General features: G+C 39.5%; 1 protein-coding gene across 1 annotated transcript; it reads right to left on the bottom strand.

Annotated features, from left to right (window-relative positions):
- Nucleotides 1-6,574: 6,574 nt before the first annotated feature.
- On the bottom strand, nucleotides 6,575-18,861 carry Ms4a3 (membrane spanning 4-domains A3). Its single transcript, XM_059244137.1, is given in 7 exon segments — nucleotides 6,575-6,613; nucleotides 6,616-6,675; nucleotides 8,025-8,126; nucleotides 9,937-10,095; nucleotides 14,148-14,204; nucleotides 17,326-17,463; nucleotides 18,724-18,861. Coding segments are annotated over 7 exon segments (693 nt in total).

The raw sequence follows: 18,861 nt of genomic DNA, 5'->3' as shown, positions 1-18,861 counted from the left end.
GGTCCTAATCATCCTCTATGCGGACCTGCTGGGTAAAGCCACGAGGAACCCGAGAACGGGCTCCCACAATGTACATATTACCAAATCTTTCCTAACAAAATTTCATTGCCCCAACTCTACTTTCTTTCCTCTGTATCCTTGGGAATCAGTGAATCTGACAACAATACTATTTGAATTAAGGAGTAAGCCCCATCTTCTTATTCGTTCATACAGAAAGGACTTAATGCTATTGTCTGCTCATAGCATGGAGCAGGCACTATTGAGGACCATGATCCCAGACTTATCTATGCCACAGTATTGCAGATGAGAACAAAGAAAACTGATTATCCAGGAGATCAGAGGTCAGAAACTGCTAAAACGTGAAAGAGGTTGCAACAGTACTGCCTGATGGAGCATGTGTAGAGTTCAGAGAAGGAACTGCCAGGGAAGGTGATGTTTGAACCTATCCTTAAAATGATTGGCTTAGAAATCTCATTCCCTACCCAACCTTTGCAAAGCCATACATGTCTGCAGAGTGATGCCATGAAGCAATATAGTGGTCCTTTACAGTGTCTCCTAGTAATATATAAAGGTTTATATTTAAAAAAATCGGAATCCTATTTAAGATTTGGACAGTTAACAGACTGAGGGTGCCCTTCCATGTTTGGACATAATGCTGCTCTGTGAGAATGGTAAACAGCAACTCATGAAATGCAAATACATTACTGAAAGTGACTTATGATCTCCCAATTATTTCATGCCCAGTGTTTATCAACAGCTTCACCCTTCCTGAGATACTAAGCACATCCTGTACTCATAGCCCACTTCCCCACAGCCATGTTGTTCCCCCCTCCATAACAGCGAGTATCAGAACATATGATCAAATGACTTCCTTTTGGGCTGGCCACTATTATCAAGATGAGTTTTAACCATATGTCTGCCTGGAAGGAAGAGATAACAGAGTTAGCATTTCTTCCCCACTACATAGCATTTCTTCTCTGGCACACACAGACTTTTCACATGCCTTTTACTCTGGCTTTCTCTCTGACTATCAAGTTTGTTTATTTAGTTAGTGTAAGGTGAAAAGGGCCAAGGAAAAAAACAACCTGTCCTTAACTAGACTAGAGACCAGGGCCAAAGAAAACCACCCTGACCCTGACATGAACCCAGAACCAGGGCTTGAAATCCCACCAATTCCTGAGCTTGCCCCAGAATCAGGCTACAAAAATCCACCAATCCCAAGCCACCCTGGAAAGCTCTCTCCGCCTCCCAAAGAAAGCCAATATAAGCTCTGTACGCTGTTCAGTTTGCTGCTGCTTCTCACCCTAGAGGCAGCCACCGTCCTGGATTCTTCCTTCTCAATAAATCTCTTGAGTGAGGTTTGTTGTGTAGTGTGACGTTTTTGCCAGAGCTGAGCCCAGCTGTAACAATTCTCGCCAGAGCTGCAGAGCTATAACACATTCCCTGGGGAAACTTTTCCCTAGTGGAAAAGAATTGTTACACTCTGAGAGTACAGCAGAGTGGAGTGGAGCAGAATTGTAACACTTTCCCTGGGGAAACTTTTCCCTAGTGGAAAAGAATTGTTACACTCTGAGAGTACAGCAGAGTGGAGTGGAGCGGAGCAGAATTGTAACACTCTCCCTGGGGAAACTTTTCCCTAGTGGAAAAGAATTGTTACACTCTGAGAGTACAGCAGAGTGGAGTGAAGGGGAGCAGAATTGTAACACTTTCCCTGGGGAAACTTTTCCCTAGTGGAAAAGAATTGTTACACTCTGAGAGTACAGCAGAGTGGAGTGGAGGGGAGCAGAATTGTAACACTTTCCCTGGGGAAACTTTTCCCTAGTGGAAAAGAATTGTTACACTCTGAGAGTACAGCAGAGTGGAGTGGAGCAGAGCAGAATTGTAACACTTTCCCTGGGGAAACTTTTCCCTAGTGGAGCAGAGTTGTGCTTACATCGGGGAAACCTTTCCCTGGAGCATAGCTGTAAGCTGCTATGCTTACAGTGACTATGGTATTCCTTGGCTCCCGACTGCCAGGATACTTTTCCATCTGAGCTGCAATACTTACAGTTAGATCCTAGATCTTTTTATTATATTTTTTATTTTTCTTAATTTTCATAGAAAGTATTTTCATTATATTCCTTCTCCTCCCCCCAAGTCCTCACACATCCTCCCTACCTCCTGACAAACCCAACTTCATGTTCCTTCTCTCTCTCTCTCTTTCTCTCAAAACAAACAACGGAAAAAAAACACTAAAAATAGGAAAAAAACAAACAAGAAACAAAAAAGAATACATACAAACAACAACAAAAAACATCGAGCCCTTTTTTGTTGGGACCTTCCCCAGAGTGAGTTGATACCCAACATCACTCCACTGGACAAAACTGACTTTTCTTCTCACAGCAGGTATCAATTACAAATAGCTCCTTGGTTAAGGGTATGTCCCCAAATTCAAAAGAAATTTACTTTTAAATCCCTCATGAGAAAATGTTTTCTCAAAGTAAATGCTGAATTTATTTAAAATAAATATGCATGAGTTTTCATGTGAAAGATTTTAAATTAGGTTATCTTTAGAGGGTATTTTCTGGTACCTTCCACCAAGGAATTACAACCTCTGTCTCTCTCATCTCTCATCTTCCTTTTTCCACAATCCCCTTTCATCTCTTCCTTCCTGTCTTATATTCACATTTCCACAACTTAGAGCCAAGTCTGCGTTCAAAATAGATGACTAAGAGGCCTGGTGCGGAGGTTCAGTGGGTAAAGATGCTTTCTGCCAATCCTGAGGGCCTGGTTTCAATCCCTGGAACTCACATGGTGGCAGTAGAGAACTGATTCCATAACATTGTCCTCTGACCTCCATATTCACACCATGGGTGTATCCACACATGCACACACAAAAAAAAGGAATGTTTTTTATACATATATAATATGATTTAGAATGAAACAGTTTAGACTGACGTCAAGCTCCAGTGTTTCATGGGAAATGTGATTACAGAAATGGTCATAGGACAAATGGCTCTAAGAGTTCAAGTACCGAGTGCAAACTTTATGGGAAAACCTTCATTTCTTTACTCATATGACTTCAGAAATGTTCAGAGCAAGATTCATGCAGTTCATGCTGGCTCTAAAGTTTCCCTGAATCCTCATTGTAGACAGCTTTTGTCTGGTGTTACAACTCATGGGCCAGTTAACTACCAAGGTGATCATCTAACTCATACTAATTCTTATCTGTCCATATACCCTCTGTTATCCAAAAGTGTTGTGGACTATTAGTTTAAGATGAGTTACATTCATTTATGCTGTGGAACGTTTGTTTAATGGTGGAAAGATGTGTTGCAGTCTTTTATATTGCATTTGTTTAACTCTGTAAAGCTGTGTTACTTTGCCTGCCTGAAACACCTGATTGGCTTAATAAAGAACTGAATGCTCAATAGCTATGCAGGAAAGGCATAGGCTGGGATGCTGGGCAGAAAGAATAAATAGGAGGGGAAATACAGGTTCAAAAGAAGAGGGAATTGAGAAAAGGAGAAGGAGAGGAGGAAGCCAGGGGCCAGTCACACAACCAGCCGCAGAGTAAGAAGGAAAGAAAGGTATATAGATAGAGAAAGGTAAAAACCCAGAGGCAAAAGGCAGACAATAATTTAAGAAAATCTAGCTAGAAATAAGCCAAGGTAAGCCCAGGCATTCATAAAAATAAGTCTGTGTATATTTATTTGGGTGCTGGGTGGCAGGCCTCCAAAGAGTATATATATATATATATATTCAACTACACGAAAGGATGTTTCTCATGGGAAAAGTAAGCATGATATATGGTTGTACTTTAAGAAATAAGAATATCTCCTGATAGGGAATATCATGACTCACAGACAAGGTTTACATATCAGCTGTCATACTGTGTCATGAATGGTTGCCATGACAGCTTTCTTAAGTCAAACATTCCCCTACCCATGATCCTAAAATCATTACATCTGAATGTTTAACCAAGTCCATTTTTTATTCCACTATAATTCCAGAACTTTTAATCAATTTTCCATCCTATGTGTCTTGCTTTTTAAATAAAAAATTTAGCTTACAAAATCTTGTACTCATGATCTATGGATAACTGCAAAAGACCTGCATAAGGTCAAGGCAACAAGATCAGTCACCATGCCTATAACAGCACTAAATGGACCTGGTGGATTACAAAATGGAAGAGAGAAATAGGGGGAATGTGAAGGGGGAGAGAGAAAAGTTAGGGATTGTCCAGAAGGAGTGGGAAGAAGGAACTGGGGGTGGGTTTCATCAAGATATATTGTATACATGGACAAAAATCTTTAAAGAATAAATAAAAGATGTTCTAAAATTATGTTAAGTCAAAATTTTCATATATAACCAGAATGTTAACAAGTTATTTTTTTAAAACATATAGATGTAAATAAACAAGGATAAACAAGCAAATCATGAAAAAAAATACAGAAGAAATCTGTCCTAGATAGTAAGAATAGATAAGTGATGTTATTAACCTACAATAATGTGTTATCCTAACAAGAGGGGAAAATGTCACTGAACTAGGAAGTGTGTGTACAATTCTGTATCTGAATATGGCAACATTTTAGTGGAAAGTTCTAGAATGTTTAGCTTTCTACAAGGATGTTATAATAATAACAGTACAATAATGTCATTCTCTATGGATGAAAATGAAATTCATAACTTAAAACATTTAAAAATATAATAATAAAAAGTGAAACAATATCTTAGACCTTGAGGAAAGAAAGGTTTATTTGTTTTTTCTTTTTACAAAATGAAAAATGCATAAATCATACTTAAAAGTTAAATTGACTACAGCAAGAGTTGGGGAAACCTGAAAAATTGAAGGAAACAAACAACAAAAATGGAAATTATTGACTAAAAAATACAGGTCTGGTGAGATAACTCAATTCATAAAGTGCTCACTGTGCAAGCACAAAGACATGGCTTTGATCCTGCATTAAGTAAATTTTTTTAACTGAATTAAAAGCCAGGTATGGTGGCATACCCTGGTAATCACAGCAGTGGCAAGGAGTAGACAGGAAGAGCCTTGGAGCTCCTTCGCCAATCAGCTGACCCTAATTGATGAGCCGTACTTCCAGTGAGAGATCCAGTCAAAAAATGAGGCATGACACCTGGGGTTGTCCCCTGGCCTGCATACACTCACATCATGAACTCAAGAGATATCAGATTCTAGATCCAATCCCAGGAGTGTTTAAGTTAAAGTCAATTTCTATTTTCTGAATTTCTCTTGTGTAGCTTTCAGCTTAGTGATTCAGCAACCTTAAGTCATTATCTCCTAAAGGCTTCTATTTCCAGTTATATTTGAGTTATATATTTTATGAGAAAGTTATAAAGCCTCCATCTTAGTGGAGATGGCTCCACACTAGAGCCAAATTGTTGTCTGTGGAGATGCCGTGGACCAACACAGACATCAAGGTAAGTATCTAAATAGAATTAGATCATTCAGAATGTGTCCCTGAACCTCAAAGTGAGGTCAGTTCCACAAAAGACTGAAGGTGTCTGCCAATTCAGGATGTAGGGGATGCTAGTGATAAAATCACAGTGTCCTTGTACACTGTTAATATGTTCTGATAAGGGATGCTTGAAGACATATTCAAATAAAAGGAAGTAGATTATCTATAACATAATAGAAGTAGAATTAATGAAAAAAATGGCCATACAGATGTAAGTGATATAACCTGAATTTGAACCCCAGATCTGTCAAATTTGTCCTTGCTGTTCATGTTTCTACTTTATAGTTTGCCAAGGTCCTTTGAGGAACAAAAGCCACTAATTCAAACCACCACTGTGTTGGGACATGTGCAACTCCCAGAACCTAAGTGAAATAGAAACCAAAGCTTTAAATTTCAAGGATAGTGAAGTGTAAATTAATCACATTGGCTTTGTTTTGTTTTGTTTTTTATTTTCTAGATTGTAATACTGATATCATCCAAAATCAAGAGCATTTTTTTTTCTGTGCTGAAAAAAATCTGGCTTATTCTCCTTCCCATGAGGTAGATGCAATTTGGATTTTGTGGAAAATGCACACAATAGGGATTATAGCTGGATGTGGTAGCTCATGTAATCTTAGCAGTTGGGAGGAGGACTGTGAGTATAAAATATCAAACTGGGTATGCTTGTGCATGCCTCTAATCCTGAAACTTGGGAGGTGAAGGTAGGAAAATCAGTAGTTCAAACCCAGACTTGGCTACGTAGGTTGTTGGAAGCCAGCCTACAGGTCATGAGACACTGTGGAGAGAGAGAGAGAGAGAGAGAGAGAGAGAGAGAGAGAGAGAGAGAGAGAGAGAGAGAGAGAGAGAGAGAGAGAGAGAGAGAGAGAGAGAGAGAGAGAGAGAGAGAGAGAGAGAGATATCTGGAAACAGCTTTGGAAGAATGACCATCGAAGCTGCAAAATCCAAGAATGTCTAAGGAAATATATTTATTCATCCAGATCTAGAACATGCTAGTGGGTTAACAGGGAAGGGAGAAGGGTTGGAACAGATACCCAGCTTTCTCGTGGGTAGTGCCATGACAGAAGGGTTGCATTCCATCTGCTCATTCTCGCCTGAGTTCTCAAGTGAAGTTCTCACTCTGTGGTGATTTGAGGCTGAGTGTTCAGGTTCTCTCAGAATCACTTCCATCAGGAGGTATTCCTGATTCCACAGAATTAGGAGGTGAAGAAATTGCCTAGAAAATGAGACATCAGTTCTCAATAAGAGGATCATCATCACCCCAACCACTCCATCCTTCCTTATTGCCACCATGATCACTACTACAGATCCACAGATATTCTTTCACTGATGATTACTCTGTTAAACACTGAATAATAGTTACATGCATATGAATAAAGAGACAGACAAAACATTTTTATTTTATTTCTATGGTTGCTGCTACATATGTGATTTCAGAACTGAGTATGGAGATTGTGCAGAGGAAAGTCAATAAAAATCAAATGCATAACCTATCCAAGGTGTTTCTGGTCCTGCTTGCCCCTGTTGAATTACATGCCTTCACTGTAGACTTGGTTCTGAACAGCATGCTGCTGCCACACCACAAAACACCAGTGGGTGTTGCTCAGGTTGTATACTCTTTGTATGGTATGAATGGCATCAAATTCACTTCATAAAAGCATAGTAGTGTAACTACAGTTAGCAAATACCTGCAATTTTTTTCTACAATTCTTCCTTAGCATGCAAGCATCAAATTAGCATACATTTGGGTTGCTTTATGTCAGAGTGTTTGATTTTAAAAGTTGCTGTTTGTTGATTTGTTTCAAAAAACATTGTTGAATGAATTTTGACTCAGGATTAGAACAGAATTTTCAGCAGTTTTCAAAATGGCTGTAAACATACTAAACATATTCCTGTCATTTTGTACTATATGTTAATACAAAGCACTATTCTCAGCCTTGACAATAATAAAATCAGAATATTAATCAACTCTCAGAAACAAGATGATCTCCATCCTGCAGCATCTAATATATATCCAAGATTTCATTGTTATGGAAACATAAACAAGCACATTCATTTCATTAATATGCACATTTGCTTTGGTCTTTAATAAGTGGTAAAATTACATAGCAACTAATTGTTTTAAATAAATTTCTTTATTATTTATTATCCATAAATGTTTGATCTGAATACCTATTTTGTATAACTACATATGTAGGGCTGTGTAAAGCTTTCTTGGGCAAAAAGAAATTGAAAGTAGAAAATTTTAAGAACCCATATTAGAAGCTCTAAATATCTAGCAAGAATATATGACCATCCTGAGTCGTACAGCTCAAAAGTAAAAACTTATAAAAAATAATTAGAATTAGTTTAACCACATTAAAATATATATTAATATATAGCTTGCATTTTCAAATCTGAATCATTTCCAGCCTTACTTCATCTCACACTTTGATCTAATAAATAATTCCCAGAACCCCACTAATCATAACCATAAAAAGTTTCTCATTCTGAAAGTCACAAATTACTTCACACATTGTGGAATTTGCAGATGATAGAACTTGCTCATCATTTACACAAACTCACCTCTCTTGAACCACAAACATTTCCTAGGCACCACATGGCTGAGATGGAAATGGTGATGGCCAGCTCCAGCAGGGTGAGGATCAGCATTAGAGACACAAGGCCCTAGGGAAATGATGCCTCAGATCAAATCAGTGGAAATATTCAGTGGGAAAAATTGTCAGAAAAAAAAAACATACTGCAAAACCCTCAGCAGAGAATAAAGTGAAATACAAATCAGACAGAAGGTGCAGACACATAGATTCTAAAGAAGAGATCCAATATCAATCCAAAATCATAAAAATATTGTCCCAGGAGAAAGGCATACGTTATTTTTAGATTGACCTATGTGAACTAGTCAAAGGGAGAAGAAATCATAGAAGAAAATTTCTGACACTATCACTAACACTTATCAATATAATAAATTACAGAAATTAATATACAGTTTAGCAAGATGGACAAAAAAAGGATTCCTCCATGATTCCACCAACAGGATTTCAGAGGGGAGGGGTAGGCATTTCCACTAGGTCAAAGACCAAAATATAATGCTAGCAGAACCATAGCACATTAGCAGAAGTTACCTTTCTATTATTGCTGATCACCTAGAAGAAATACATAATCAAATTTTTATGGAGGGAAAAATGCCACTTAATCCAGAAAAAAATAGACTCAGATAAATATAAATTTAGGTGATTAAAAATACAATAAAAGAAGGACTAGAGAGGCAGCTCAGCAGTTAAGGGCATCTGTGGCTCTTATAGAGAACCTGGGTTCAGTTCCCAGCACCAATAGGGTTTGTCACAACCATCTGTAACTCAAGTTCCAGGAGATCTAATACCATATTCTGATTTCCTCAGGCACCAGGCATGCACATAACGCACATACATACATAATGTAGGGAACATAGACAACATAGTCACATAGTCACACAATCTAGCCCATAGATAGATAGATAGATAGATAGATAGATAGATAGATAGATAGATAGATGGATGGATGGATGGATGGATGGATGGATGGATGGATGGATGGATGGATGGATGGACAAATGGATGGACAAATGGATGGACAGATGGATGGATGGATAGATGGATGGATAGATGGATGGACAGACAGATAGATAAAGATAAATGTGGCTTAGTTGATAGTGTGTGTTCCTAATATGACCAAACATTCCAGACTGCAGAATAAGCTGTGTGTCTCTGAAGTTTGTTTCATCAAACAAAGGTTATGTGAAATAAATTGTTATTGTATTCTCTCTGGAGAGTATAATAAATAGTAGTAATAATAACACAACATGATAGTTAAGCCCTGTTTTTATTACTTATCAAATATTAACATATTGAGTTTTATACCAATTAGACATCAAAATGCCCAACAGTCCAACTAAGAAATGGGCTATAGAACTAAACAGAAAATTCTCAACAGAGGAAACTCAAATGGCTGAAAGACATTTAAGGAATTGCTCAACATCCCTAATCATCAGGGAAATGCAAATCAAACGACTCTGAGATACCACCTTACACCTGTCAGAATGGCTAAGATCAAAAACACTGAAGACAGCTTATGCTGGAGAGGATGTGGAGCTAGGGGAACCCTCCTCCACTGCTGGTGGGAATGCAAGCTTGTACAACCACTTTGGAAATCAATATGGCGCTTTCTTAGAAAATTGGGAATCAATCTCCCCCAAGATCCAGCTATACCACTCTTGGGCATATACCCAAGGAATGCCCAATCCTTTAGATGGGTGTTACTCATTATTATCTTCACTTCAAAGATAAGAAAATTAAAATATAGACAGTTTATCTAATGTGCCCTTCATTACAAAACTAATACAGAGCAAAGCAAACATTCAAGTTAACATAGTACATAACACACTGTTTTTCTGTGTATTTTGAATGGTTTGAAATATGTTATTAGCAGTTTTAAAACATACATTTGATGTGGAACCCAGGTAAATGCATAAATCAGGTGACTGTGAAGACTGGCAACTCTTGAAAGCCTGGGTATTGATTGCCAAATGTACAGAAAGGAAAGCAGTCCCAACAAATGCAATTATAGTACTGGCAATGTTCATCCCAAAACTGTTTTGCATCTAAAATAAAAAAAAAAGTTCGTTAATATATGTAGAACATCCTTTAACACCTTGGAAACATTCCATTTAAAGAAGTATCTATTTACACACCCAACAGCATTCTAGATGCAGCGCAAGCTCCCATGAGCAAAAATTCCCCCTTGGTACAATCTAGCAATTAAGACAAAGAGGTTGAGGTACACAGCTCAGTTGGTAGAACACTTGCCTAACATGTATGAAGCCCCAGGATCAATCTTTAGTACTGCATAAACTGGGTGTTGTTGAGGATGTCTGTAATTCCAGTACTCTGTGATAGCAGAAATTAAAATTCAAAGCTACCCTATATTGTATGAAACCCTATTTCAATTTTAAAAAGAAAATACACTAGCATAAAATTATGCCATATTTTCAAGTAACTAAGTATTGAGGCTAATAGAATGGTATAAGAAGAATGGAAATCCAGTGAAAGGAGTGGAGGTTTGTAACATTAAGTAATAATAACACACGGAGTCAGGGATATATAACTGAGCATTTCCCCAGGTGGTCCAGAGGAAGTCTGGGTAAAGAACACAGATCAAAGTCCCTGAGGCCACAGTGTCCCCAAGGACAAGAGAGCCAAGATGGATAAGATTAGGAAACTAAGTCAAAATTAATAGAGAGATGTATTATATAAAGCTCTGTAATTCATGAAAAAAAAAGTCTTGAGTTCTGATTCTGAGAAAAATACAAAATTGTTGGAGGATTTTGAGCAAAGAGGTGACAGATCAACAGCCTAAAAAGGGTCCCTTTGTCTTTATTGAGAACAGGAAAAATCAGGTTCACAAATGGAAGCAGAGAGCCCACTTAAGAGACTACCTGGAATGCCATCAGAGGAAAGATGAGAAAGGCCAAGCACAAGCTTAACTTGATGATGGAGCCCAGGTGATTTGCTGAAATACTAGCTTCAGAAATGTGAAAAAAAGAGATTGGGATATGCTCATATTATCAGCCTAAGAATCTGGAAAGATGAAATTTCCATCAGCTGACATGAAGATGAGATGTCACAGAACAGGTTCCAGGGATAGTTTAAGTTGGGTTTCAGACTTTTCAGACTTCTAAGTGGAAGCAAAGTCGATGATCCAATCTGCTGCTCAGGAGAAAAATCTTGGCAGGAACATATATTTCAGGAGTGTGACCACAGAGGTGTCATTTGAAGCAATGAAAATGGCTGAAATCATTGAAGTAAATATGGACTGAGCAGGGTAGCTGTAGACAAATTGCTAAAAGGTCTTATTAAATAAATAAAAAAAACCTGGAGCCAGATATCAGGGTTAAAACCTGAGAGATCAGAGGAATAGGAAAAGCCACAAGCCAACTTCACCTTACCAACTCTCAGTTTCCAGAGAGACCTACTTCCTGTATACCCACACCTATATGCCTTTCTGTTCTGCTATGTCATTTGCTCTTTCTGTCCAGCTACATCACTTCCTCTTCCTGCCCAGTTCTGTCACTTCCTTTCTGTCTGTACAGACCTCCAAACCTTTATGGTTAACTAGTGTTGGAATTTCAGTCATGTGCCACCATGCCTGGCTCTGTTCCCAGTGTGGCCTTGAACTCACAGAGATCCAGACAGATCCCTGCAACCTGAATGATAGGATTAAAGGAATGTGCTACCATTGCCTCACTTCTATGTTTACTATAGTGGCTGGCTTTTTCCTCTGATCTCCAGGCAAGCTTATTTTATTAAAGCACAAATAAAATATCATCACAGGTATCTGCCAAAGATAGGAACATTGAGCACCCAACACTAAGCAGTCTCAAGAGAAGGAACTGGGAAAGAAGACTGTAAAGGACAGGAGAAATTATTGAGATGTGCTGGAGCCCAAGAGAAAAAATATCAGGAGAGGAGGTGAGCTAAATGCTGCCCATAGGTAAAGTCAGGTGACGGACAAGAACTGAGCACTGTTTTAGCAACCTGGACACTTTCAATATTCTTAAGGAGGGAAGTTACAGAGGATAGGAAGTAAAGAAAGAATTGGGAAGATTTAACTGCAACAGAACAGACAAGAATTGGAGACAGAGTATGAATAATTCCTTTTAAAATGGAGTTTAGGGCCAGGCAGTGGTGGTAGATGCCTTTAATCCCAGCACTTTGGAGGCAGAGACAGGCAGATCCCTGTGAGTTTGAGGCCAGCCAGGTCTACAGAGTGAGTTCCAGGACAGCCAAGGCTACACACAGAGATCTTGTCTTGAAAAACCAAAAAAAAAAAAAATAGAGTTTATACATAAACAGAAAAATAAACTGCACTTGCCTATCAGGAAAATGTGGGGAGGTTTTTCTTTGGGCCGCCAGCTCATGAAAAAACGACATGGAGACTTATTACTAATTATGAAAGCTCAGCCTATAGCTTAGGCTTGTCTCACTAGCTCTTATAACTTAAATTAACCCATTTCTATTCATTTACTTTCCTCCTTGTGGCTTTATTACCTTTGCTCTGTACTGTCCAGGAAAGCTGCTTTCCTGCTTCCTGTATCTAGCTAGCAACTCAGCTCTTCTTCTTCTTCACAGCATCCCCTCTGCCCTGAAAATCCTGCTTTGCTGCTGGCCATTCATTCAGCTTTTTATCAAACCAATCTTCACAATGTACAAAATGATTATTCCACAACAGGAAAAAATAATGCCAAGATGAGGTAGGTAGGTAGGTAGGTAGGTAGGTAGGTAGGTAGGTAGGTAGAAAGATAGATAGATAGATAGATAGATAGATAGATAGATAGATAGATAGATAGATGATAGTAATGTGTTTATATGCTAATTTAAAGGACTGAATGGGGACAAATTGGAGTGATGAATTTACATAGTGGAAAAGGACATGGTCTAGAACACCCAAGTAGAAGAATTAGCTTTAAAGAGTTCCTCCATGGTCAAAGGCTGGAGGAAAACACACACTGGAGCAGATCTAGTGCACACACAGATGTTACAGGGTGTGTGTCTGAAAGTCTCTCCATGACTTCGTTTTCTCAGAACAGGGAACAAGCCCATCATCATGGAGTGGGGATGAGAGAAAAAGACGGGTGTTTGAGAGTGGAATATTATGATGAAACAGCCATGACGGGGCAAGGGAAACAGAATAGACAGGGGTTAAATGGCTAGATAACTCAGAGAACACACAACAGAGAGTTAGTAACTTTGTAATGAATAATTAAAAGGGCCAAGCAGTGGTGGCTCATGTCTTTAATCCCAGCACTCAGGAGGCAGAGACAGGTAGATCTTTGTGAGTTTGAGGCCAGCCTGGTCTACAGAGTGAGATCCAGGACAGCCAGGACTACACAGAGAAACCCCATCTCAAGAAAGAAGGAAGAAAGAAAGAAAGAAAGAAAGGAAGAAAGAAAGAAAGAAAGAAAGAAAGAAAGAGAGAGAAAGAAAGAAAGAGAGAAAGAGAGAGAGAAAGAAAGAAAGAAAGAAAGAAAGAAAGAAAGAAAGAAAGAAAAAGAGAGAGAAGAAAGGGAGAGAAAGAAAGAGAGAGAGAAAGAAAGTAAGAAAGAAAGAGACAGAAAAAGAGAGAAAAAGAAAGAGAAAGAAAGAGAGAGAGAAAGAAAGAAAGAAAGAAAAAGAAACAAAGAAAGAAAGAAAGAGAAACAAAGAAAGAAAGAAAGAGAGAAAGAGACAGAAAAAGAGAGAAAAAGAAAGAAATGATTAAAAGGATAGAAATTTTTGCTTTCAATTTTGGATGTAGTAGTGAAAGACCATTCACTAAAAATACTTTGTTAAACCTAACAACACACAAAAATATTGGAGCCTGCTTCTAAACTTCAGATTCACTAGCTATTCAGAATAACAATCCCAGATATGAGTATTCACGGTTTATCTGATTTCCTTTATTGTCTACCACTGAATGCTGGAAGAAAATTGACTCTGTGTGTGTGCGTGTGTGTGTGTGTGTGTGTGTGTGTGTGTGTGTGTGTGTGTGTGTGTGTGCATTAAATGAGACTTGGTTCCTCAGCTGGATTCACCAACCTCTGCTTTCCTACTGTTGATGAGTAGTTTGTTTCTGCTCCTCTGGTCACAGAGAAAAAGAGGAAGAATTGACACTTACCAGCATTCTTGTGGGTTTTCTCCCTGATGCAACAGTCAAGGACCCTGAGCTGATAAACTGTTTAAAATAGGAAGTAAGACAGACAAAGGGACATTTAGTCTTGATCACTTTCTCCTCAGTATTCCCTTGACAGTAGTTATCTAACAGAAGTTACACAAATTTACACAAAGTGTATTTCACATTACTCATTTTATATGACTAAAATTTTAACGTAGTTCATATTCTAAGTAAATTCATCATAATTTCATTTTGTTTATGTCTAGCTTTTAACAGGTGTATCTATGGATATAAATAATGAATACTATAGTTATGCTCTTTTTATGTTAATATATATTTTTAAAATTCTTGTATCACTGCCCATGCATCTGATTTATCTGTCTAGATGCTTCAAAAGAGAATTTATAAATCTAAATGGCCATCTCTGTATTCTCTAGTTTTTAAATCACTGTTTTAATGTGTTATTATTTCCATGACTCTAATTTTGATAAATAGAATTTTCTATACATTTATGATTATCCAAACCATATTTTAAATAGGTAAGATTTAGAATCCTTTACCAAGTTACCAAATGTTGGAGAATAAAGGCTTGCTAAATAAAATGCAACTACTGAATTCTGAAGGTCAATGAAATGATTCCTAATGATATTCTACTATACTCATAGATTGGTGCCTAGTCCAATTGTCATCAGAGAGGCAGCATCCAGCAACTGATGTGAGCAGATGCAGAGACCCACAGCCAAACACTAGCTACAGCCAAAGGAACCCTGCAGAAGAGGGACGGGGGAAGGATTGTAGGAGCCAGAGGGGTCGGGGACAGTAGGAAAACACGGCCCACAGAATCAACTAAGCAGGGCTCATGAGGCTCACAGAGCCTGCATGGGTCTGAGTTAGGTCCTCTGCATATATATTGTGTAGCTTGGTGTTCTTCTGGGACTCCTATCAGTGGGAGTGGGGGGTATCTCTGACTCTTATCTGTGCTGGGACCCTTTTCCTCCTACTGGGTTGCCTCATCCAGCCTTGATATGAGGTTTTATACCTAGTCTTATTGTAACTTGCTATGACATGTTCAGTTGAGGAGGGAGGCCTGCTTTTTTTTTTAAGGGAAATGGAGGAGGAGTGAATCTTGGTGGAGCAGGGGACACTGTGAGAAATGGAGGGAGGGGAACTGTGGTTGGGATATAATGTATGAGAAAAGAATAAAAAAGAAAATGCAGAAACAGGCTTTGAGCTCTGCCTCAGATTAAAAGAGATTATCACAGGTCTTTCTGTCACAGTCCTTCATAAAAGAGCACCTTTGTTTTCAATACCAGCTTCATCTCATGGGTGGATTACTAAGCATTTCTTCACCTCAGCTTCTTTCTCCATCTAACATCATATCCCCATGTTAATATCACCTACTAACAGCTGTGTGGTCCTAAAATGATTGATACAAAAATGGGAATACCTGTTTGCCCAGGATACAGAAAGCATCCAAATTAACAATAATATATAGCTCTCATTTAATTTCAGAGATTTCCAAAAGAAGATCCTTTTGCTATTTCTGACAGACAAATAAGGAAACTGAGAGCAAAATTTCACATTTAATCTCTAGCACCACATCCTTGATAGGATTCTAAAAGATGAAGCAATAGAAAGAAAGCACTATATAGTGGGCACACAGCAGGCACGTTCACGATAGGGAGGGCTTGGACTGGAGTTGATGACTATAGGCAAGGGCAGAAAAGGAGAACGGGTCATACACCTTGGACTTGCCCTGAAAGTGTCTCCGAGCCAGAAAGAAGCTTCTAGAATTGGAATCAATGATCTAATCTTTTGGTGATGCTAAAGTGACACCAAAGGGCTCCCTGATCCCTTCCCTTTTTAAATTTTATTTTATGTGTGTGAGTGTTTTGCCTGCATGTATGTCTACACACATATGTGCAGTGCCTGTAGAGGTCGGAAGAGGGCATCAGATCTAGAAATGGAGTTACAGATGTGGGTGCTGGGAATCGAAGCTGGGTCCCCTGGAACAACAGCTTAACTGTTAAGCCATCCCTCTGGCTCCCTTCCATTACAAAACAAACTAATCTCACTTTCTGAGAAAATAAAACTCGGTGCTTGTGGAACACCTGAAATTCTTTCTTTCTATCTTTTCTAAAATTCAGAGCAGAAACTCTTCGCTTGGGTTGTCAAGATTTATTATGCAGAACAATTCAGGAATATTTCAGAGTTTAGCTCTTCCATCTTAAAAAAAAATTATATTAACTATCTCACAATTTCAGGAATGTCAAATCCACAGTACATGCTTCATACCATGAACTGAAAATACACACAGTCTTTTATCAGACTGAGAACTGATACCAGCCCTCAATCTACTTTTATGACTCGCATAGTCTGTTATTGTCTTTTGTTCCTTCTCACTCTCTTAAGACCCCTTTTCTCCTTTCTTGGTCTCTATTCTAGTTTCACAACTTATGCCCCCACACACACATTTAGGCACATATATAAAAATTAAAATCTAGGCACTGCGTAGAAGAGAAAACATACAGAATTTATATTCCTGAGTCTATAAAGCTTCAAAGCTATAGGATTCTGTGCATGCATGTGTGTGTGTGTGTGTGTGTGTGTGTGTGTGTGTGTGTGTGTGTGTACATATCCAAGAACTCTAAGTCCCACCCAGGAGATAGAACTGGCCATGTCCATCATGCCCAGCAATGTCATGGTGCAGGGAGGAGGGGCTTGGACCTGCCTCAACTGAATGTACCAGGCTCTGCTGACTCCCCATGGGAGACCTTGCCTTGGAAGAGTTGGGAATAGGGGTGGGTTGGGGAGGAAGGCTGGGGGGTGGGAGGAGGGAGGACAGGGGAATCTGTTGTTGATATGTAAAATGAATAGAAAATATCTTAATTAAAAATACATGGATAGATAAATAAAATGTGTTACATATGTATAACAGAATTTTATTTGGCCATAAAGAAATGTGAATCTATAATTTGCATAGGAAAATGGATGGAACTGGGAATTATTATACAAAGTGAAGTGGTTCCTATAAAATAGAAAGAAAAACGATTTTGCCTACTTTTGTCAGAAATTATAAATCAAAACCACAGCCGCTAATCTTCAAAGAACACTTTCATATTGCAGCACACTAGCCGTGCAGGATAAGAGATAGTTTGTGGCTGAGGAAATGAATACTCACGAACACAGCACCCCAGAATGGATAGCCTGTGTAGAAGGTGAAGAAGAAAAAATGCCTGAAGTAGTGGGACAAATATTGTAAACAACCCAAAAATACACCCAGAGCCAGAATCAGTATTCCATTCAGGATCTGGATGGCCTGTAAGAAGAAGAAAAAAAAGATAAAAGGCATACTACCATTTTTATTTTCCTCAGAAAGGAGGAGATATCATGACTTTAAATGCTTAAAATGTGAAGTTTAAATTAACTGAGCAAGATCTTGTTCTAAGAAGATTTTGTTTAGAACCATAATACGACAAAGGAAAGCATCTGTTAAATTTTTATTTTAAAATTTTTTATTTAAAATATAGAATACGGCCATCACTGATGACACAGGCCTGCAATCTCAGCTACTTGGGAGAATGAGGCAGAAGCATCTGTCTGAGCTACAAAATGAGTTCAAGTCCAACCTGTGTGACTTAGTAAGACCCTGTCTAAAAATGCACAAAGGGGTGGTGCTGTAGGTCAATAATAGAGTGTTTTCCTGGCATGCATGAGGACCTGGGTCCCATCCCCAGGACCACAGTGAAGGGAAAGAGGGAAAGGAAGGGGAGAGAAGGGAAGGGCAGGGGAGGGGAGGGAAAGGAGGGAGAAGAGGGGAGGGAAAGAGGGAGGGAAGGGCAGGGGAGGGGAAGGAAAGAGGGAGGGAGGAGAGGGGAGGGAAAGAGGGGGGGGAGGGGAGGGAAAGAAGGAGGGAGGGGAGGGAAGGGAAAGAGGGAGGGAGGGGAGGAAAGAGGGAGGGAGGGGAAGGAAAGGGGAAGGGGAAGGGAGGGAAAGGGGTGGGAGGGGAGGGAAAGGGGGAGGGGAAGGGAGAGAGGGGAGGGAAGGAGAAAGAAAGAAGGAGGGAGGAGAGGGGAGGGAAAGAGGGAGGGAAGGGGAGGGGAGGGAAAGAGGGAGAGAGGAGAGGGGAGGGAAAGAGGAAGGGAGGGAAAGGGGAGGGAGGGGAGGGAAAGGGGGAGGGAAAGGGGGAGAGGGGAGGGAAGAGGAAGGAGAGAGGGAAGGGGAAGGAAAGGGAAGGGAAAAGAAGGGGAGAGAAGGGAGAGAGGGGAGAGAGGGGAGAGAAGGGAGAGAAGGGACAGAAGGAAAGGGAAGGGAAGGGACTTCACAGAACTCAACCTCCTGGTGTGAGTGGTCAGAAAGCACCAAGAAACAATGAATAGCCTTAGAATAAACTCTCCAGGGTTTGCTAGGACACTCTACCCCATGAGAGGCTGAGTCTCCATTTCTATTCCTCAGGTCTCGATGGCCCCATCTTGTCTTCAATGACTTAGTGAGAAATAACTCAGCAGTTTCAGAGGGAACCCATGTAATCTTTTGTTACTTCTTGTACAAACCGACTTGGTGACAGAGGCTGACTTACCCCAAGGGCTTGCAATGCTCCTCTTTGAACATCACGTGATCCATCCAGGAGCTGATAACCAGAACCATCAGTCTCCTCTTGGTTCACGTGACCTGCTGAGGTTCCCAGTCCTGCATTATCCAATCCCTGGGAGGCCAT

Source organism: Peromyscus eremicus, chromosome 1, assembly GCF_949786415.1.
Source record: "Peromyscus eremicus chromosome 1, PerEre_H2_v1, whole genome shotgun sequence".
In the NCBI taxonomy this organism is placed as follows: Eukaryota; Metazoa; Chordata; class Mammalia; order Rodentia; family Cricetidae; genus Peromyscus; species Peromyscus eremicus.
The sequence above is the reverse complement of the archived record's forward strand: the minus strand, read 5'-3'. Positions and strand labels throughout refer to the sequence as shown.